Consider the following 23322-nt stretch of genomic DNA (forward strand, 5'->3'; position numbering starts at 1 on the left):
AAATTACGTTGGAAACAAAATACTCACTTTCTAAACAACAATTCTCACGCGGCACGCGGGATCACCGCAGCGGCGCAGTACTCGACTAACCGTATGCAAACATGACGCCCACGGGCGTAGTGTGCGCGGGGAGAGGGGTAAAAAAATATGAATGTATGCGTGGAAGTACCTTCCTTTGACGAATTTTTGTAAATAATGCAGTGACAGTACAAAAGTCGTAATTATACCTGTGATGACAGTACAACATGCCGTTCTTTATGATAGTATGAAAAATCGCTCGTCGTTTGGCGTACTGATTTTATGCAAGTAAAAACTGATACGTCGACAGACGTACTGTCGTATCACTTTTAGCTGTCTAGACGCCAGTGGTCGTTACTGTCCGCGAACGTGTTAACTAAATACGAGCTTTCAACGTAAATCTGATAAAACGTACACTTTACGACACAAGTACAGTGAAATTTTCTTCTTGTTTTATCTGAAGACGATCCTGTGTCTCTCTCTTGTAAGCGAGCTTACGGCAGCTAGAGTGAGACGACTATATAGCTCGCGTAGCTTTTCAGATTGAAGTTTATTGGGCGAAAAAGTTCAAGTTGGTCCGCCCTTTTCGCGGCGTTTAGGGCTGCGATAGCGCCTTCGGTCCCGGTCGTTCGGAATATTTTCTAAGAAGCAGTATGCCGGGTGTTATGTGGGGCGGCGTCGCGGGAGCCCGCAGTCATGCTGAGAGCCTCAGCAGAGTCGGTGGACACATGTCGCGAAGCTTTTCAACGAGCGGTGAAAAACATTCGTGTGACAATTCGATCGAAAAACCAATGGTGCTGAAATGGCCCAATTCTAATATTTACTGTGAAATTGTAACAAAGTTATTATAACGATACGCCAATTTTATTTGTGATATTGATATTTTTGCTCTTAGTTTACATGGATTTTTATTTTTGAACTAGTTGTGAAGTGATATAAAATTGTGTTTATATTCATTTGTCAATATTTGTGCTTATTTAAGTTCTGCAATTGGATTTTTCGCGGTATATTCTCAAGTAAGTATTCAAATACAAAAGTATAAGTAACTAAAGAATTTTTTTCAGGAAAAAATTAAAATGTTCTTAAATTAACTAAATAAAGGTTTTCACTGGGTTGGTACCTACTTCTAGATATTGACTAATATACTAATAAGTTGTAATATACATTAACAATAAAATGCTACTAATAAATATTAATTCCCTGTACCTTATCTGAAACATGCTTCTGGAAAAATACTAATTCATCATAGAAAAATATAATAAATGACTCTACCCTATCAAAATAAACTTTAGTCTTATAGGTAGAGTTCCATGTATTGACTGTTATAATCCAATTATTTTATAAGTTACACAAAAATAATAATTATAATGCTCATTAAAGTTGATAATATTAATAATTTAATTGTAGGGGAAAGGGGCCTAAAGTGGGCACAGAGCCTAAAGAGGGCACTCAGTATAGTATCGGAATTTTAAATAATGGCGCGCGCGCGACTCGTGAGCACGATCCCCACACCCCTCCCACCTCGCGGCAGTCGTTGGATTCGCTTGCGAGCACGCATTTACAAGCTGCAACAAATAAATGTTTTTCGACGATTTTTGAAAAATATTGCAAGGTATGTAATATGTGTTCTTTTTATTTTGGTGTTTACAATCCTTTAACCAAAATTTGTTAGTTATTAAGTGACTATCTGGCCATATTTTGGTTCCATAAAAATCCACGTGTCTAAAAATTTTGAGGTAGAATTTCGTCTGAACCTTTCAAATGTCGAAAAAGGCAAAGCGGGCAGGGTAAAGCGGGCACGCGCCCGCTTTGCCCCGTCCGCTAAAATGTTACATTCTTTTGTTAATTTGCTTTTTCCTTTCAGATGACCGCTTATGACCGGCGTAAATATAAGCGTAAAACTTTACAAGCCTCATGGCAACGCTCAACTATGCAGCAAACAAAACGAGAAGTGCAAGAGTTAGGAAAACCTGTCAAAAAAGTAACAACTAAATATGGGATTCAAAGAACGACATTGCAGACATCTTAAATTGGGTTCGTGTAATGTAAAGCTTGGTAGGTTTACTACTTACTGTCTTTTCTACGGAACAAGAAATGGAGCTTTTGGAATACGTATTCTACATTGACTCTTTATTTTACGGGCTGTCTAAACAAGAATTTTTGGAACTTGTATACCTACCTATTACATTATTTTAGGATTTATAAAAAAAATATATATATATATGAAATAATTGTATCCCTTATTAGAGACTAAATAATGATAGACTGTAAACAGGGCGTTATTTTTTTAAATATTATTTCAGATATAATATCTGGAAATATTGTACCTAAAAGTTTAAAGCTCCTAAGAAGTTCCTTTGTTTCATATATTAATTTAAAAATAATTGTATGACTGTTTGAAATACATAACTTATAAAATATTTTTGTGTCTTTTACTCTATTTATTATTGTATATATTATTTGTGGCTGTATATTTTGAAATCTACTGTTTAAATCCAGGCATGCCCGCTTTACCCAACTACTGCCCGTTTTGCCCTAAACGAAAGCCCGCTTTAGGCCTCCCCTTCGGGCAAAGCGGGCAATCGTAGGCTTTTAGTAATCTGTTAATAATTATAATATACTTTAACTTTTGAAAAATTTAACCACTTAGCATTCAAAAGTATTTATTAATGGAACTTTTGGCTAAAAAATAAATGGACTAACTTCTTTTCAATCTTCATTTTTTTTAATTTTCCCGTAAGGTGCCCCCTTTGGGCCCATCTCCCCTACACATATACAAAGTAAAGCTGTGAATCGTTTTTGCTATAATCGTATTTTCCTACCGTCGGCAAAGATGGAATTTTAAAAACAACATTATTTCGATTGTAGGTACTATCTACTCTTTATTAAGTTAATTTGAAGTAATATGAATTATAAATGCCAAATATAATGCATGTGATCACCTTACTTTTGATTATAAAACAAGTACTTACCTATCTTTTTAACCCTTAAATTGTCACCCCTAGATAACTTGTGTTTATAATGTCCAAATTTGGTGGACGTGTTGGAATTAGGATAGAAAAGAGGAAAATGATAAAAAAATTAAAAATTTTAATTTTTTCTATTGTTTTCACTATGTCACATAAAACGGACACTGCCAAATATATGTACATGTTCGAACCGTCACATATAACGGACATTGCACATTATTCCTGCAACCGTGGTACATGAATACAATGCACATTTTCAACTCTGTAATTCAAAATTATTATCAAATTATAATTATGGACGATCTAGAAAAGCTAATCTAAGCTTTCAAACATCTGTCTTAAAATGTTGGTTAAAACATTAACGATATCGTTAAAAATAATGGATTTTAAAAAACGACGCTACCAAAAATCACAGCCTAAGAATATGCTAAGAATTGGAATAGAAATAGCCATCATAGCCTGAGAACTTATCTAATACACCAAGAAAGTCCTCTTCCCATTCCTTATATTGTACAGATTGAAATGTGTTTGCTTCATCGTATGCAAAGAAGTCGTATACCATGCTTGAAGTACCAAAACAAACAGGAAATTTAAATCGCCTTTTTTTGGATTCTTTGGCATATATTATATCCATTTTCTGCCAGTTTTTTTAATTTGTAAGGTATTATTATTTTAATTTTTCAACATTGGGTGGTATTTCTGGTAAGTAACATCATGCTGTGTCTGAAGAACTACTGAGAAGTAGGGAAGATTCATCTCGCACCGCATGTATTGGCTGTAATTCTGCAGCAATAATATTTTGTTGATGGTAAAAATTCTAACTTTTTGGGTCTTCATTGTTTCTCAAATCAATATGTCGTATAATTCCGAAGGTATAGTGCTGGGGGTAAATGATTGAAACTGTTATCATAGTGAAATCACTCCCGTAGGTCTACATTTCCCTCAAAATCGTCATCTCAACTCAACGCCAGACTCTTCAGCCTCCGCCAGAGGTAGGGAGGGAATTTTTTATTGATTGCCAAGTCATGCTCCTCTAAAACATATTAAAAATAGAGAAAAATATATCAAAATGATGACGTTGAAAATGGAGGGCCTTATTGGCAACGTCCGTTTTATAGGACATGTGAAGAATACCCTAGTATATACTCCAAGTTGTCAGCGTCCGTTTTATGGGACATCGTATATAAACTAAGATTTGTATTCCAAATATTGTAAAATATGTAAAAATTATGTCAAAATACTATACTTACAATCGTAATCTAACTAATAATATAACATTATTAGCAAAATAGCCAAAATACTTACAGTTATTATCAATTTTATCAGGAGAGTCAAGAGATCCGTTTTTTGCAATTTTCAAATGGTCACCATTCGCGACTGTACTTCGCTTTGGTAAAAAAACCTGCATGTACGCGAAGGACATAGCTAGTCCCTTCCCAATATACCGATTAGCAAAGCTTAGGTCTGCTATAACAGCGCCAGCATGTGTGTAAATACTATGTCCTTTAAAACGGACGAAATCAATTTAAGGGTTAATAGGTAAGTAGGTACCTACATGTAAAAACAAACGATATAAATATCATGAACTATGGAAATATGTAGGTACCATATAAGTTATAAGTATTATATTTAATTTAGGTTCTATATCTTATAAATTAATACCTATAAATCAACCTAATAATTTGTTATATTTTAATTAAAAAAATGTAGAGTCGGTAGTAAAATCAATATAATATTATGGAAACTAAAAACTTTTGTTATTTTATCACACGTATAGGCAGATAGAGATATGTTATGATTATATTCATTTTACATAACCATATTTTGTTTTTACAGTCTATCTTAGGCAATAATTTGAATAATTGATATTATTTTCCATTGTATTTTCAATTAAATATAGTAAAAACTAAAAATCCATGTAATTAAATATTCCACCGTGAAGAAGAAAGAAATATTAAAATTAAATACTTTAGTAAGGGTTATTATAACTCGAAATGTAAACTCCTCTTGGAAATATTTAAAAAAAGCAATGAAATAACAGAGCCCAATACCAGTAGGAATAATTTTTCATCAAGATTATTATTAATTTTATTATCTATAATTCTATATGTAGTAGGTATTAAATGTCTCTATTGAAGAATTCGAAAAGTCCATAATATGAAAGCAGAATTTATAAATATAATAGTAACTTTATGTAAATCTTTAGATAATAAATTAAACGTAAAGCAATTTCAATTTGTAAGTAAATAAATAAACAAAACTTTATAAACCAATGATTACTAAATTAATATTTAAATTTTTAATTCAATAAGCTGTGTTCTAATCCATATTATAATATTTTAAATCCGAAAGTAACTCTGTCTGTCTGTCTGTTACTCAATCACGCCTAAACTACTGAACCAATTTGTATGAAATTTGGTATGGAGATATTTTGATACCCGAGAAAGGACATAGGCTACCTTTTATTGCGAAATATGTACCACGGGCGAAGCCGGGGCGGACCTCTAGGACCATTAATTATTCTATAATGCATTATGTAAATGCGTTTCAGATATTATTACTTACCTACTTCTTTAATTTTTTATCTCAGGTAAAATATGTACTTAAACCTACTTGTGTTTTATTAAAAAAAAATATTGTTGATGTAGGTCCTTTACATGTAAAATATATTTTTTATGAAGAATATTATAGAAATAAAAAGAAAGAAAAAAGCTCACATCTTTATTCTGAATACCTACATTTAATGCGTTTTTAAATTGTATTGCTTATTATCTGTTTGCAATTGGTACTTAGAACATTGAATTCATAAAATAATGTCTTATTCACAAAATTCAATTAATATTTGAAAGCTTGAATATCTATTTAAATACTTAATTAAATTATTTTTATTCCAGCTTTCAAATGAAAATCTACTTTTGAGAAACAAGTTTAACCATAATTATGAAGAATAAATAATTTTAAATTTTGTGGAACCATTGTGGCTATTTATCAGCATTTTATTTGTCTTTTGCTATTATATTTTTAACAAAGGTTGTTACCAGCCTATAAATAAGATACACTTTGTTTGTACCTAAGAACAGATATAAAAAATTATATATACTACTTAGTTTTAATTGATTTCATATTTAATATTAAGTAGGTAGGTACAGTAATTACCTACGGTAAAAAACAAAGCCAGAATAAACAATTAAATACAACACATTTTAGCACAGTTTTATAAAGATTTTGTTAAATAATTAGATTATGTAAGTATGTGTGCTTAAAATTTATTACCTACATATATCGTCTATAATTAAAAAAAATCTTTAATAATCTAGAAATTCTAGAGACTACATTATATGCGCACATGTTTAGTTCACGGATATTATGTTAGTGCCTATATAATCTTTTTGTAGTGTTTGAAGTTATGAAAATAATTTATTTGAATTGAAAAAAGTTTTAAACTAATAAACACCATAAATGTATATAAAAACTGACTCTTGAACTACAAATGGGTACTCAAAAACCAAAATAAATGAATATTTAATTATAATAAGCGCTACCAACTTATCTATTTGAAGTTGATGCTAGATATCACAAGTAAATAGTACCAACCTCAAAAATTTAATAGAATAGCAATTATAATAATATCAAGAATAATATATTGTAGCGAGTAGACAGAATTATGAACTGTGAACGAAAATTTTAAATTTAAAAGCAAATGTAGGTAGAGCATTGTTGTAGAATGTAGAGCGTTGATTATGTAGATACAATATTCATAACTAAATATTATGTATAGGTATATAACATAGAAAGTAAACAAACATATTTCATTAAACAAATATAATTAATAATTACTACGTTTAGAAGCATATAGAATTTATTTTGCTTAAGTCAATTGAGATTAATAGAGATGGTTTTTTTCGTTCAATATTTTTTGTTACATTTTAATTTGGTACCGTGATGATAATTGGGGCCTGAACCCAATCCAATGTAACAAAATCATTTATGAATTCATAAATAAATTTATGTGTTAACACATAAGTGTTACATAGATAAGATGTTGACTAATTTGAAACATGTATTTAGCTCGTTGGAGCAACAAATCTCGTAAACAGATCTCTCAGTTAACGGTTTTTATTAAAGTTCCGCCATTATTTCGCTAATGTGATTAAAACTAATTCCCTGAAAATCCCTGCAGCTGCAAAAAATTAAGAACAGACACATTCACTTACCATCAATGCTGTTAAACTTAGCGGGACTTAACGAGGCTGAATGCTCTGTGAATTGTTTTGAAAACGTCAGATTTTTAGTAATCCTATTGCCTGATGTCTGTCTGTGGAGATCTGTCAACCCGTTGCTTTGTGAGGAGGCGGCCACGCGGTGGGGAGCCCGCAGATCAGGCACAGATAAGATACATATCTAAAGGAATGACATTGTTTAGCAGGCGCAGGTAATATTGCCCGGGCGTGGTCCACATGGAACGATGAAGTGCTCCAAACAATACGTAAACAACGTTATTTTCAAATAATGCGATTATCCTTATCCGCTAGACAAACTCGTTCAACGTTAAATCTATTACAGTTTTTTTCGGGATGTCTTCATTTGACGTTTGAATTATTCTAGCAGTATTTTCGTACAAAAAGTTTGAGACAAAAACTAACTTTATAGAAATAATATTAAATGGCCGAATATTAAACAAGAATAGTTTATGTACTTACATTACCTACTTACCTATATGTAATTAAGGAAATAGGTTCACTAAAACTAAATTTTCAATTCTTTATAATATTGTTCTATAGTTATCTAATTAATTTTGTCAGCCTTTAAATTGAAATATCTGAAATATACTTATTGATATTATTTAATCCAACATGATCTCAATATCTATTAATTGAAAACGAGTTTAAGTATTCTTTTTGTGAAAATAATAGCTTTCGGCATTCATTAACAAGATTAAAATATAAAACAGGTTATTAAATGGTAGAGCTGCATTTCATGCACGACCAAAGCCTATTTTTACAATTCATTAAACTATACACGCTAAACCCTGCATTAAAAGAGATTCCAGTCTGCCTAACAAATAAATTAAAATTAAATATACACGCACACAATTGGAATTTTTGTCTCAGGCGTATAAAAGTGTCCTATAAATTTACCCACAGTTTAATTTAATGTCCAAAAGTGCCTGCTTCAGTTTTTTTTTTATTATAAATAAACGTTCGATGCCGGTTATGGGTGCTCGAACGTGTGTTATTATTTTGAGAAATGGCTTTGAATTTGTCTCAGGATCACCTTGCTTTCTGGACTGGATTTATATATTTTTACCATCTTTACCATCATAAGAATGTCTTAACAAATTTTCACGAATGTTAAAATGTATTTAATTGTTTTAACAGGTCATCCAAACGAGAGTTATGCTGAGGAATGACAGCGCGTGAAGGAATTATAAGTAGAAGATAGCTAAGTCGGCCAGGAAGCGGCCGATCGATTGTTTTACGCGTAATTACCAGCGGGGAGGCCCGCCGTGTGGATGGTGGCGGGCGAATGGGGCTATGCGCCGGTGTCGGCCACACCCGCCATGAACGCTTTCCTTGAGACGAACCACGCACATCTCGCTTCTTACGGCCTGAAGATGTCCCCGCAGCCGGCGTGCGGCGTCGGCCCGCAACACCGCGCCGCCGCGCCGCACCCGCCGCCGCACCACCCGCCGCACTACCAGCCCTACCCGCTCCACTCCTACCAGCCGGGATACCTCCGGGAGTACAGCGGCTGCGGCGAATTGTTCCCGCAGCAGCCTCTGGAACAGAGCTGGGACTGGCGCGGTGACGTGCACTACCAAGGAGGTGCCCCACCTCTTGTACCGCACTCTCACCCTCACACGCCGCACGCCTTTCTTCGATATGTCCGAGCGCCACCGCGACGGGATATGCGATGTCAGTGGCTAGACCCCGACCAGCCACCTCCGAGAAAACTATGCAACAAGTTGTTTTCGAGCATGCACGAAATAGTGACGCATTTGACCGTAGAGCACGTGGGAGGGCCGGAATGCACGACGCACGCCTGCTTTTGGCAAGGTTGCTCGAGGAATGGAAGACCCTTCAAAGCGAAATATAAACTTGTGAATCACATCAGAGTGCACACCGGAGAGAAACCGTTCCCCTGTCCGTTCCCAGGCTGTGGGAAGGTGTTTGCGAGATCAGAAAATCTGAAGATTCATAAACGGACGCATACAGGTAATTTAATTTTGATTATTATGAATTTATACACATCGATTTACATAACATTGTATAATAGAATGTATAAGACGTGTGTTAAGGTAAACTATGTGCAGTAAGATGTCAAAGCTCAAGCCCGTAAGTGTCGATCGGTCGAAGCATTTCATATCTCATTAATTCATAATGAATAGCCCCCCGCGGTTATCCATGTGGTCTCACAGATGCTCGCTGTTGCGATGCGGCGGACACGCCTTGACAATAAGTCGGTCAACACAATGACTCCAAACCTCGCGCAAACACAACAAACTATCTGTCAAAAATCAATGACACTAACTGAACGGTGAGAACAACAGTCCAACTAACGGAGCCCAATATAATGTCCTCTGTCGACTTGTGAAGTCCGTTTCTTGGTACTATGAATCGAATCGTTTAACTTGAAACTTCATTTTCGATTTATTATCAGTCTTAAGATTCATCGGTATTGTATACTGTGAAATAAAAAAATGCGCCATAAATTTAAATGTCTAGTTCCGCTGGCTCGTTTCCCCATGGGTTGTCTCTTTCACGCACTAGAGCATTATGATAAGAAGAGCATTGACACATTTTAAATATAGGCTTTAAAAGTATGGTCAACAAATTCTTTGGCGAGGCACATTATGACCATCTGCTTTTCAATTTTTTTCTTGACCATATTCGACTGTAGTTGCGTATTTAAACTTTTGTCCTGTGCCCCCGTCTGCTATTATTTCTAGGCATTCCTGAATAGAGAGACCTTTTTGTGGTAAAGTTTGGAGAATTGTTTTACGATAGCTATAAATTTTACTTAAGAATCAATAGGAACATCTTAAGTCTTAACCTAGCGTTGTTCTTATGGCGTGAGTTGAGAAAAAAAATATGAGGAATAAATAAGTAGTAGGTAAGATTATGTTTGCGCAAATTGACTATTTAATAACTAAGAAGGTATTTTTATGTTTTTATTAAATTCCGATTATATTTTGAAAAATCAAAAAATAATAATCAATATTGTATTGATACTCCAGTTCTGATATTATCTAAACGTAGAGACAGATCGACGATGGCCTCAAGCCTTCCGTGAAACTGATATTTTTATAAACACGTTTCAAATGTAACATAATCCTGCGTGTTTGGAAGTCGGTAGCTCAATTTATTTGCTATTGCTTTACAGTAACATATCAATTTATTTAAATGATATCGATCTTTCTGGCTTACGTAAATTCGCTTATAAAAGACCATTGTATTTTTCCGATCCTGATAATAGATTAGTATTCGCAGTGATTGCAGAAATTTATAGATGCTATATTCTTATCTACGTACAGTCCTATGGGTTTTTACAAACCAGTTTTTAATTAATTGAACTATAATATGAATTATTTCAAAGATGAGTCAGTATAATTATTAATTCTTGTCAAATAAACACGAGCGTTACTAATTGTTTGAGTATAGCCGAAAGCTAAATCGTGTCCGTGGCCCGCGTCAAATACCCGCCGGCAATCGCATTGGGATTTTTGACGCAAAACTACACCTACAATGTGTAAATATCATAATAACGAATGTAGCTAAGCGGCTATTAGAGTTTTATTTAATTGAGACATTTCTATAATTGCGTAGTTAGAGATTGTTAAAAAAATATGAAAAATTTCATTGACATGTGTCATATATTCGATTTCTTTAGTCTGTTTCAATTGTCGGCTAAAGACTTAATCCATATTAAATTGGTGTAATTATTTGTAATTATTTGCAACAAGAACAAGTATACAGAAACGTTTAATTGCCTCAGGTAGATAGTTACGGTAGATACTGCATGGTGGGTATTTTCTATAAATGCAGTACCGATTTGATACAAAACAAGATCTTTAATTTTCATTTATTTAATTCATATGTTCATTAATATTCATGAGATGTCAATATCATTGTGATATTTCATAGCCAACTTAAACAATAATTTCCTTATTTATTAAATACATATACATTATACATGTACCTACAATACATGTACATGTACATGTATTGTATGATTGCTCTTTCCAATCTCTATGTAATATGAATCTCTCACAGTCGTCTGAATGATTTTGTTTCATATAAAATACAATTTTCTTCCGCATCATTAAAATACTGGTTCAAGGGATAGGGCCGCGCACAATACTGTAATGATGATATGATTTCGAATGAAGACGACCCCCTATCAAACGCAGAGCTCAGCTAATATGCCGTATAAAATGACGCTTTCAAAATATTTTGCAAACAATGAGGAACCCTTCTGAACTTGTGGTTTCGGTATTGAATGCACCCGTCGAGTGCAGCTCCTTCACTTTATTGCCACTAACTAAATATCCATGTTCTTAACGCGTAATAAACTAAATTACGTGGTCATCTCGTTATGGATTTTCGTTTATCATTTTAAGAAAGAATAAATAATTTTATATTTATATAAGTTTATATGGACGTCAGTTTAAAATATAATTGCAGATATATGATAGTCGATAGGTAGAGTGATAAACTCATAACTGTTTACTGATTTCTACAGCAATGAAAATCACTATTATACAAATAAATATTTCTGAGTTGAGCAATGAGCATAATATGTAGTCGACTCAAAAATATTTGATACACTTTGTCGATTTATTACAATAATTAATCTGTTTGTAAGATCTTGAAGGCTTTTCTTACCTTAAAATTAAATCAAGCGTATTATTTTACACATTTTTTAAAAATATAAAGAATTGAATACAATATTTAATAAAAAAATTAATCTCGGCATATGATAATGTTGTAACCCTGTAACAATCGGGAGCGTTTCAAAGCCGTTTATGAGGAGCGGCCATCTGCCCCGGATTGATAAATTGTATAAAAAATATTACTATTAAGTACCAAATATACGTGATGCATATGTGTGCATTATTGAGGGGAGTACACATATTCAGACTGAAATTTTAATATTAAAGTTTGAAATTTAATTTAAAGTAAGTGAAGAAAATTTAGCCTACAATCGCTATGATATAGAAAATGCCAGCCAATTAAACTAATATTTAGATCAAATACATTACAAACATTGAAATAATTAAATATACAGGACAATAAAAATGGATGCTCTAAACGTAACAACATGGGCGTGGCTGTACTGTACCTTGGCCCTCGTCCCAAAAATCTCACTTCAATTTTCACACAAGCATGTCGAAAATCAGGGACACACCAACACATGAATAGCTACCCTACACGCTGTGATCGCATGATATTGTCGCCTCGAATAGACAATACTGTTCTAAGCGGTTTACTTTTTATCAGCTTTGTGAGCACGTCCCCTTTCCAACATTTACAATGTCGATGTGACAACACTGTACATGAAATTCGAACCGGCACATAAACGCTAAGCACATTTAAATAACAATAGCAAGCGCATCTACGGTTCTGTTCTGTAAATGATACCCGTTTCAGATGTTCGCACCTGATTTGATAAGGTACCAAATTTCGGGTAAAAAACACAGCGATGCCGTGAGCCGTCTACTGTATTTCGCTAAATTTCAAAGCGTTGGACAGTGCGAACAGGGTTTTGGCGTGCGAGCAAAAACCTCGTCGCCATGATACGGCTGCAAGAGGCTGGAACGCGTCTTCAGTCACATTGCGCGCTACATCCAACTGCATCGAATGCCTTCGTACGATACGCATCTTGCATCGCTAATGCGATCTGTAATTAAATAGATAGCTGTCGATTAAACAACAGCTTCTTACAACATATTAAGAATGATACACGTTTATAATAAAATTCCCTCGGATGAAATCAATGCGAATATAAACGTAATTGCGACTTACATTCTCATCTATATGTGAATATCGAGATGATGTTTTTGTCATTACATAATGTGCTTATATCTACCACCCGCATCGATCTTCCCTTAATGAATAATGAATCGATAGAGCCAGATAAGTCAAATCCTTGCGGATAATTTTTTTGTTGCTATTTTTAAATCACTGATTATGAAAGGAGCTCTAGTAATAAATGAAAATTTATTTAATGATGCTTCGAAATTTACATTTATGTATTAACATTTTACATTTTTATCATAAAAATGATATTTTAGTAGTCGAGCACAAAATGTTTTTAGTTTTTTGCCTCGTCATTTGCATTATGTATATGCGCACTATCTTGAAACTCTGTTTGTATGTCATCATAAATTTGTATAATAGCAATGTGTACTCGTGCAATGGATTCAAAATATGAAGTGCATTTACGGAGGCTCTGCCTACGCTAGCCCGCAGCCCGCTCTTGTATCTTATTGCCATCATTCCTTTTGACACTTTACTGCCTAGGCTTATATTTTATAACGACCTGAGAATTTTTGTCCGCTTATTAACTGAGGAGGAATAAAGAATAAAAAGATGTGTCTAATATATCGTACATGAATGGATTTAAGCTTTTAGTTTACTTGTTTTATTATTTAGCTATAACATATAAAAAGTATATTTAAAATACCTATGTATGAATTTATTTTGTAGTCGATATGACAATTCAAAAATGGCTGCATCCATGAGTTTCCATGCCATGCAAATAGAATTTAGAATTTGTATGCTTGGTTGTATGGTATTATTAAATACATATTGTAGGTTTTGTCCGTTATATCGGCTTTAGATTAGGCTCCGTGATCATTAAATTAAATGATCGTTTTCAATGCGCAAGGAAAAACAGTTTGCTCTTTGAAGTACGTTACAGCGCGAAATTCTTTCGTCTTGTAGGGCGAAGCGGTGGGTCTCACTGAATCATTCAAACGTTTTTTTCACCGACACCTTGTCGCTATCAATATGTAGGTATCGCGCGTGATAGCTGACTTGCCAAAGAATAAATCCTTTTTAAATTTCAAATAGAAAATTCACATCATTAAACGTATTCAGTGCGAATCATGTTTCTATAAACTACGGACAACATGAAGCAAATAATCAGTGAATAACAATGAAAAATTAACGACAAATAATACTTACTTCAAACTTAAATTTCTAAGAGCCATATAACATAAATATTTTTGATACATTACTCAACAGTCTACACTACTATATCCTATTAATTATTGTATAATATCGACAATCATATACTTAAACAGATGATATAAAGCAAGAAGACTCGATTCACATTAACATAATTCTGCGTTAACTGTAGCTTTCCAAATTGAATTCCATACATTTTACACCAACACCAAAAAGTCTTGATGGAACCTTCGAGACAAGAATTGGATAACAATCGAAATGTTTACACGGTAAAAAGATATAAACGATTCCCAAACTCTCTTTTTATATCGAACCAAGATAGCTTGTAAACGGCTTGAAATATTCATTCCTGTATCTGATGAATTGATGTTTTTGATATAAAAATAGTCCTCGTGTTAGTGGAAACTTATAGTTAAACAGAAACGTATGGAAAAATACTAATAATGTATGTACGGTACCTATATAGGTAGTGTACATATATAGTTTTTTTTGAATTGATTTGATATTGATGAAATTCGAATGTAGGTAGAAATATCTCTCTGATTGTTTAGTTGTTTTTAGTAACAAATAAAAAAATTAAAACTATCTTATACATTTTTAACAAAATCTCTATATTCACAATTTTCAATAATATCTAAGGATTCGCTTTTTCTAGAAAAGTAATATTCAAATACATAGTCTAGCTTATGATTTACTAGTAGAAAAGGATACATAAAAAAACAACCAACAAATATATTAAAAAACATGATTTATGAAACATGTTATCCTCAAAAATTTAAAGAATGGGCAGAACATTTAATGTTCCGGCGCGACTAACACAACAATAAAATTAAAGATGACAAAATAAGAACAAAAACGGCTATTAATAATCGTTAAAAATATTGGTTTGTCCCAAAATTGTGCCCAGGGGCTGAAACCTGACTCCGCGTGGGTGTCGAGTGGACGCGACATAAGCGTAGGACCAACTCTATATCTCAACGGATTTATATGACATTAGATATTTTACCGCAAAATTATAATATTTATTGTGTCTAGAATATTTAGATGTTAATGATTTTTTAATATATCGCTTTATGAACGATATTTTACGCTTCTTGCATAATAAGTAGTGAATCTATATTTAAATTTGTTTAGTTTTGGCTTCCTCATTTAGCAATATTAGAGACATATAAAAAAAAATAAAAACATAAACTTAAACATATTTTTTACGAATTTAATGGTTCTCTATCGAATTTTTCATTTCCTTTGAGCATGTAAATTTTTTTAATCGTTAATTTTGAACAAAAATATATTTTCCGTATTAAGATTTTTCTCAGGTTAGTAAAATCATACACCATTTGATTATTTTTTATCGTTTCGTTGCCGACGGTGATGTCGGTTTGGGCTGTCAAAACGCTTGACGTACAGATTGACGAGCTCGCTCAGACATCGTTTTACACTTATTTTCTTGTATGCAGGTGTATCTGACGTATCATATTTAGTCCTACCTACAAAGGAGAATCAAAAATTACCATAAGTTATGAATTGAGCCCTGATAAGAAATGATTAAACACGAAAAGCAATTAATATTTTGAGTTTGTTCACTTCCAATGCAATTTCAGCGCATTCCTTCTGGACACAGAATTATACTATAACATTTTATTACTTTGTATCGTGTACAGTGTACCTACAGATGGTTATCTAAGCGAGAGCAAGATAGATAGAGATTTCAGGATTTCCGCTAGAGCTACGACTCTGGCAGTTTAATTTACTATTTTGCTAGACAGTCAAATGTGATGCTTTATCATTGTACAATAAAGAAAATGGATTTCTATCCCCTACGAAAAAAATAAAGAGTCATAAAGAATTTATTCCGAGAATTAAATAATGAAAAATTTACAAATAACTATATGTACTTCTGTTTGAAGTGCATATAAAATTGTAATACCACCTATTGATACAGTTATCAGCTAATTAAATCGTATTCATGTTTGTTAAGAAACTTGTCAACACTTGCTGTACAAACTTATTATTATTAAACATAAAAACGTACACTAAAATTTTCTGTTGTCTGTTACATATAGTTCGCATTAGCATGCAATTCTCTCACGCCATAGATTCGTTTTCATTTAATTTATAAAGCAGCGCGATATGACTGTGCAGTTTGTGGCCAGTGTTGTTACAACATTTACTATTATATTTTTATTGGGATGCTTTTGTATGAGTTGGCAGATATTTATCGGGTATTGGAACATTATTCGGTCCGCTCATAATCGTCCGCATAAAGCACCTTGTCACACGGTCGTTGGGCGCCGAATGCGCCGCCCGACCCCGCATATTCTTTTTGTATTTACGGCACAAGGGCCTGTATTCTTCGAGAAGTGGAAAAAATGAAGATATTAATATATCTTTCTAATTTGAAATACGTTTCGGATAAAAGGCGATCATAAATCATTATACTCTGTACGGAATTTAAACACACGGACAGAATATCGATTTCGGGGAATGGACGATGTCGTCAATCAGTTTCTATGTATTTCACACGACATAAAAGATTATTCACATTTAAGAATAGTATGCTACTGCTAGTAAAATATGACTAGACGACTGATATTAAAATAACTATAAAATCATTTTCATTCAATATAATACAAAATCAGTTATGAGGAATTCGCTTTCTTTATGCTTTTATTTGATGCTCATTAATTTTCATGTTTATGAATGTTGCTTTAGATGTTACCTAATGCGTGTATCGATTAATTTTAAGGTCAGAGGAACATGGCGGTCGTGTCTGGTCGAAATAGACGATTGTGTCAATAAACGGCCAGTCATCGAATTCTCATTAGCCGCTTGTCTATTGGAGATCTAATAGCTATTAACCGATTAAAACAATGCCTATTACATTTAAATTGAGAGATATAAATGATTTATGTAATGCCAATAGAAAACGTTTTATTCAATTTTGCGTTCACTGATCTATGCTAAACATTGTACTATGTGCCAGACATAATTGAGTTGTGTTCTAGAATAAGATTAGTATCGCACGATCAAAGTTGACATCAGAGACCAGAGTTGGTTGTAGATATTATTATGTAGGTATACGAGTAATGTGCTTATTATAATACATACATGAATAAAACAGGTGCAAAACGTATCAAATAACAAAATATTCACAAACTGACGAGTTCGCGGACATAAGATAATGTAGTCTAATAATTTGCTTAAAGTGTTGTAATCTTCGTAAATAGCCGTCCCATTGAGAGCAACCTGATATCCGGCTGTCATGTTTGTTTTTTCTATAAACTCACCTAACGCCATTTACACAATTTGGGAGCAAAGGCCGCCTGTGTCACGTTACACATCACCCGTGCTATTTCTAAAAAGCTTGTTTTCTCAGCAGAGTCGCACTTAAGGAACGCACGGTAATTCGATACCGCAGAATTATTCATCTCAGGCAATGTGTCAGCGATTAATTATATATATCTACTGATCTTTATTTCAACGCAATAGTTATTTAATTAAAGATTAGGGTGAGGGATTCTGGCTCACATTGCTTCAATCAATATTATAAGTAATAACTTTTGAGTCAAATTGTTGCTCTACCAATAAAGTTCCGTCACCTGCAATGATGAATGACTCAGGATTTATGAATAATTAATATTTCTAGTATTGCTTGTGCAATGTCAACAAGCTTTATTGATCGTTATATTAAATTAATACATTGTATTATTACCTATATTAAATGTTCAATTATACGCAAATAGACACTACATTGATCCTGTCTGCAGTCTGAGTAAGTAGCTATATCGTTTATAGAGTTCTATAAGTTTTATCTATAGGTGCTATAATATTATAAAGGTGAAGAGATTGTTAGTTTGTTTGAACGCGCTAATCTCAGGTACTACTGGTCCGATTTGAATTATTGCAATGTTAGATAGCCCATTTATCGAGGAAGGCATAGGCTTTATATCATCACGCTAAGACCAATAGGAGCGGAGCAATGCGGGCGAAACCGCGGGGAACAGCTAATTATTGAATAAAGTTCAAATTTCTCTAAAGCCAATATTAGATAAAATAATTTAACATTCATGAATTAGGTAGTCTCCACTCTCCACCAACTTTGTCTTAATAATGCCAATTCAATCACAAACTGCGCAATCAAATCTATTCAAGTATGAAAGTTCCCTCTGTATTTCTGTAAATAATCTGTGGATAAAATTTCACATCGATAATAACGTAACAAAAAAGTGTCTCCCGTGGGTGATACAGGCGTTTAAGATAAACATCTGACCCTAGCCCGTGTCCCGACGTGGCATGCAACGAATTCACGACGTGCATTCTCGCTTCATGTTCTTTCTGTTTTTATTTTCTCATAAATTTTATATGAATATGTTTGTAGCTATATGTGTGAATAAGCTCTAGGAAGGTATGGATGCTTAGGAGGAATAATTTGATTTTGCTCTATTATAGGGTTTTTTGGCCTCACAATGTTCACACCTGAAATTTTGTCACAAGTGTGTACGTACCTAGTGGAAAAATTATGAGCAGATAATTTTTCCTCAATCTCACTTACCAAATAAACCTAGTTTTAGGCACAAAGTTACAAAAAGATATTTAATTTTAAAATTACTAATTTTAGTAAAAAAAATTTTCAATGATGCGATCTTTATGATCGATAGTCGAAACATCAATGTCAAACAAATTAATCAAAAGGTCAACTCGTCGAAACTAAAATTGCATTCAAATTATTTTCAAATTATAATCCTTACTAGGAAATAAAGAATTATTACCATAGATGACTTGACTTCTAACATTTACAATTCCACATTATAATCAAAGAAAAAACAAATGCACAAAGCATTTTTCAATAAGATTACACTCAGATACCATACTTACCACTAAATTATTAAATCGATGAACACAACAAAAACGTTAATAGAAAGCCATCTATTAATTAAGAAGTAATCCTTTGTTTCCCCTATGAGGTAACCCAATACACGTGAATGTTGCACATCAGGGCCACCGTGTCAGCGGCGCGTGCGCAGAGATAACCGATCACATTCCCGATAGAATTTGTCGTTAAGTATTTTTTGTGACACAAGATGAAACGCTCGATTAGTAATTAGACGGGCGACACATGTTTTCGACTCCTTCATCTTCTGCCCGGTCAGCCAAGTTAGTCGATTTAAAATAGCTAGGTAGGGTTCCGCACCTCACAGCGGAGAGGTTTTCATATGCTGTTATAAAAACTTAAAGTTTTTACCTATTACAATGATTGCTCTAGCCTCTATGCATTCAATCTCACCCGTAACAGAGTGTCGAATGTTTTTAATTGGAAAGTTCTCTTCCGCAAAAAGCTCAATATTTTTCTTTCAAATAAAAATCTATAGGTAAGTACCTTATATCTAGTTCATTGCGATATTTTCGATTGTAGAAAAAATGTAGAGTAGGTTTTTCGATTTAAAGTGAAATGGATGACGGATATTTTTTCTCAGTAAGTAAAAAAGTCTCTTCTACGGAACTTATGTCTGCTGTGCGCATTCGCACTTTATGGATTTTTATTTTTATCTTTTCGGGTACATATTTGAATTTTGAAACCAGTATTTTGATCACTAGCGCGTTTTAATAAAATCCCGTGTAACAACAAGATTCCGAAGCGATTAAACCTTCTCAATTTATGGCTAAACATGTGCATTTTATTTTTGTTGGTATAACATAATGCGTTAACGCTACCTTGCTTATTTGTGCCTATTTAGAGCGAAAGGAAGTATCACTATTCATAATAAGCCTTAGAATGTGTGATCCGTTCATTCAGTATTTCGACACTGTAACAAAAATTGCGGTAAAGGGACTCGAGAAAGCTATTATGCCTGTGTTAACAGACACTTGAGATTAGCATCTGTACGTCTTCAACGAGATCCTCGAGTTTCAAACACAATACGGGGGATTACAAGCGAAGAGGTTTATTTGTAAACACAACAATGAAAGAATATTGTTGTACGCCGCGGTCACACTAACCGCCCGTTCAGCCTCCTTGTAATGTATTTTATTGTGGCGTATTCCCATCACACACGATTCGGTGAACTCGTGAGGAATTCATCACAATATTAAGCTCGGGATGCCGCCGATACCGCAAAAAATAAACAGAAACATGTGTCAATGACGTATCAAAATATTATAAAGCCGTGTTTTCCTGAAAATGAACCTTTATAAAATCCCAGAACGATGTGATAAATATTATACCTAATAATAATAAAATTATTTCGGAATAATCAAATTATCATTATTATTTTTGTGAAAATTGTTCCAATTTGTTTTCATCTCAATAATTCTTACTAACTCTACATAGAGTTTATAAATAAATACATAATAAAATTATTTAGGAATAATCAAATTATCATTATTATTTTTGTGAAAATTGTTCCAATTTGTTTTCATCTCAATAATTCTTACTAACTCTACATAGAGTTTATAAATAAATATGTACATGATAGATACATCACGTCATAGCGTTAATTTAAATTAAAAAAAATCAATCATTTGTTTTGCTTAACATAATAATAAATTCAGTGTTTGAAGGTAGAACTTATGTTTTTATAGGGCTCTTAAAAAATAATGTTGAATATTTCTGGCCCTTAAAGCGTACAATTTCATATGAAACTTTAAAGATAAATAAGTTATTTTTATTTCTTATTTAAAGCAAAGGGTAGCTTCACTAAATAAAGAGACAGATTAACGTCATTGTTCATTTTAATCATCACATCATCGGAAGGGATTCTTTCAATGTGAAAACTTTAACTTAACACTCGTGTTAACTGAAATGTAATCTTTTGACGTTAATTTAAGGTTTAAATTTCTTAAACCTTTTATTCGTACGGCATTGTCACGACAATGTGACAAAGTCTTCTTATGAAGATGATTTATGTCCCTGTTAAGTATCCCGTGCAATTGTTACGAATATTTATTTGTGCTCGTAAACTATAAACAACGAGCAAATCTGGTTATTTATTGCGTGATTGGACATTCGCATTCGCGGCCATCGATGTTTTATTGTGTATAGGAAGCAACAAATTATAGCTTTTTGAATAATTCCTGTATGATATGAGACTATGGTGTATTTATTCTGCTGCTGTATTAAGATATAATATCACTGTTATGTTTATCTTCATTTCTATATGAAATAATTATTAAATAACTATACCTGGGTGCATTATTTTTTTTATTTAGATATTATTTTTCAAAATACTTTAACAAATTATTGAAATTAATAACTGAAACATTTTCTAAATACTTTTTTGTTCTTTTCAGGTGAAAAACCGTTTAAATGCGAATACGCTGGTTGTGACCGACGTTTCGCAAACTCTTCAGATAGGAAAAAGCATTCCCACGTGCACACATCGGACAAGCCGTATAACTGCAGAGTGCACGGTTGCGACAAGTCTTACACCCACCCGTCTTCGCTTCGCAAGCATATGAAGGTCCACGGCGCCGCTGGTGACGCGTCCCCGAGGTATGACAGCGACGGGGATGACTCCTCGTCTGCTGGAAGCGTGAGCGTTACCGCCGGCGCGGCGAGCCCTCCCGTTCCGATACCACCGCCCCCAGTGCCGCCCGCTCCTCACCACCCTCAACACCACCTCACTATCACAGATAAGTTAGAAAGTCTAAACGATAAATACCTAAATCCCCACGACCAGAAATCCTACGAGCGACCGCCAGCCCCACCGCATCACGGGCAACCACCTCATTTAACAAATATCGGCGGTAATGGCATGATGGATAACAAAATTGGCTTTAGTGGGCACTGGGGTCAATTTCAGCAGCCCGCCCCGGCGGTTCCTCACGGTGTTCCAGAATGGTGGTGTCCCTCGCAAGAATCGTATCACCACCATCATCTGATGCATCATTCAGGCGCGGCCGCCGCATACTGACCCCATCGCGCTTAGGGAACTCTTCATTCTTCGTTAATTGAATTATAATATACTTCAAATCGTGCCTAACACTGTTCATAAAACCTATAAATTTATATAAACTTTAATTTTATACTAATCCGCCTAAAGCTTTAACGATAGTTTTTGAAAAAATAACGTAGAATGAAAGTTCACTTAAGCGCCGCTTGGTTTTTAAAATGTTACGCTTATATTAAATGAATTATCTGTATTTCTTGATATTTCCCATGTAACTCCTTGTAATTGATATATTCTTATACTGAGGCCAATTTTAGCCGTCCGAATGTTTGTATGTACCTATTGAATAAAAATTAAATAATGTAAAGGGTTATTTAAAAGAGTAAGAACAATTAATAGAAATTGAATTGTGGTGTTAAAACAAAAAGCTGTTAAAACAATGACCGATTCATTGAAAGCTTTACAGCATGTTGTTGTAATGTTTGTAACATTACACTATGCAACGGGTAAGGAGCAAAATTTTGTCAACCTCGTTGACAGTGATTTATTGCAACTTTCAGATATTGTAAAGCATTTTTAAAATGTACAAACAGATGTATTGTTAAATTGCAAGCATTCTCAGAAAATGATTTTAATTATTCTTATAAGTGTGTTAAATTACAACGAATTTCTTAATGTTTTATATATCTTATCTACTATGTATAACGTACGTACCTATCTATATTTTAAAATATATAATTCATAAATAATTTTATGTAAAATCTTTCCACAATATACTGTCGTCACATGCTAATTATTTTGCAAATGTTTTATATAAATATAATAAGGTAAGGCCAAAGCACCCAAGTCCAATAACGCTACACTAAATAGAAGTAAGATGTACAAATAGTTATTGTAAATTATTTAGTTGTTAGGCATTAACTGTGTATAATATTTGAGGACAAAATGCCCAGTGATAATAGAATTAAGCAATTGATTTATTGTAAATTGAATATGTATTATGTGTTGTCGCTACAAAAAGTAAATTGTGCTATCTATAACTGTACATTATAACTTCATGTATTTTATAATGATAAACTATTTTTTCACGAACCGGATCTAGTTAAAGAAATATTTTATAGCAAAACGACTGAAATATAACTAAGTATATATGTTAAGTTAAATACAGATAAGGAATTGTTGATCGTCTTTTCTACAGCCATGTACATAGCAAGAAATAAAATATTATACAATACATTAAATACTTTTATGTTTAAC

The 23322-nt window shown here is 33.4% G+C and overlaps 1 protein-coding gene across 1 annotated transcript; it reads left to right on the forward strand.

Annotated features, from left to right (window-relative positions):
* Positions 1-694: 694 nt before the first annotated feature.
* Positions 695-22537, forward strand: LOC149489785 (uncharacterized). The gene is made up of 3 exons (XM_089714537.1): positions 695-1034; positions 8366-9202; positions 21467-22537. The coding sequence occupies exons 2-3, from the start codon at positions 8500-8502 to the stop codon at positions 22087-22089; spliced, it is 1326 nt and encodes a 441-aa protein (XP_089570663.1). The 5' UTR covers positions 695-1034; positions 8366-8499; the 3' UTR covers positions 22090-22537.
* The last annotated feature ends 785 nt before the right edge of the window (positions 22538-23322 follow it).

Source organism: Colias philodice, chromosome 3 (assembly GCF_061535455.1).
Source record: "Colias philodice isolate Cphi_HAF_F1 chromosome 3, ilColPhil1 Martin Lab GWU primary, whole genome shotgun sequence".
Classification (NCBI taxonomy): Eukaryota; Metazoa; Arthropoda; class Insecta; order Lepidoptera; family Pieridae; genus Colias; species Colias philodice.

Excerpts from the sequence above, each read along its gene's own strand:
- LOC149489785 (XM_089714537.1), top strand. The coding sequence starts at position 8,500 with ATGGTGGCGGGCGAATGGGGCTATGCGCCGGTGTCGGCCACACCCGCC. Across the intron at positions 9,203-21,466 it reads TCATAAACGGACGCATACAG|GTGAAAAACCGTTTAAATGC; the intron begins GTAATTTAATTT and ends TGTTCTTTTCAG.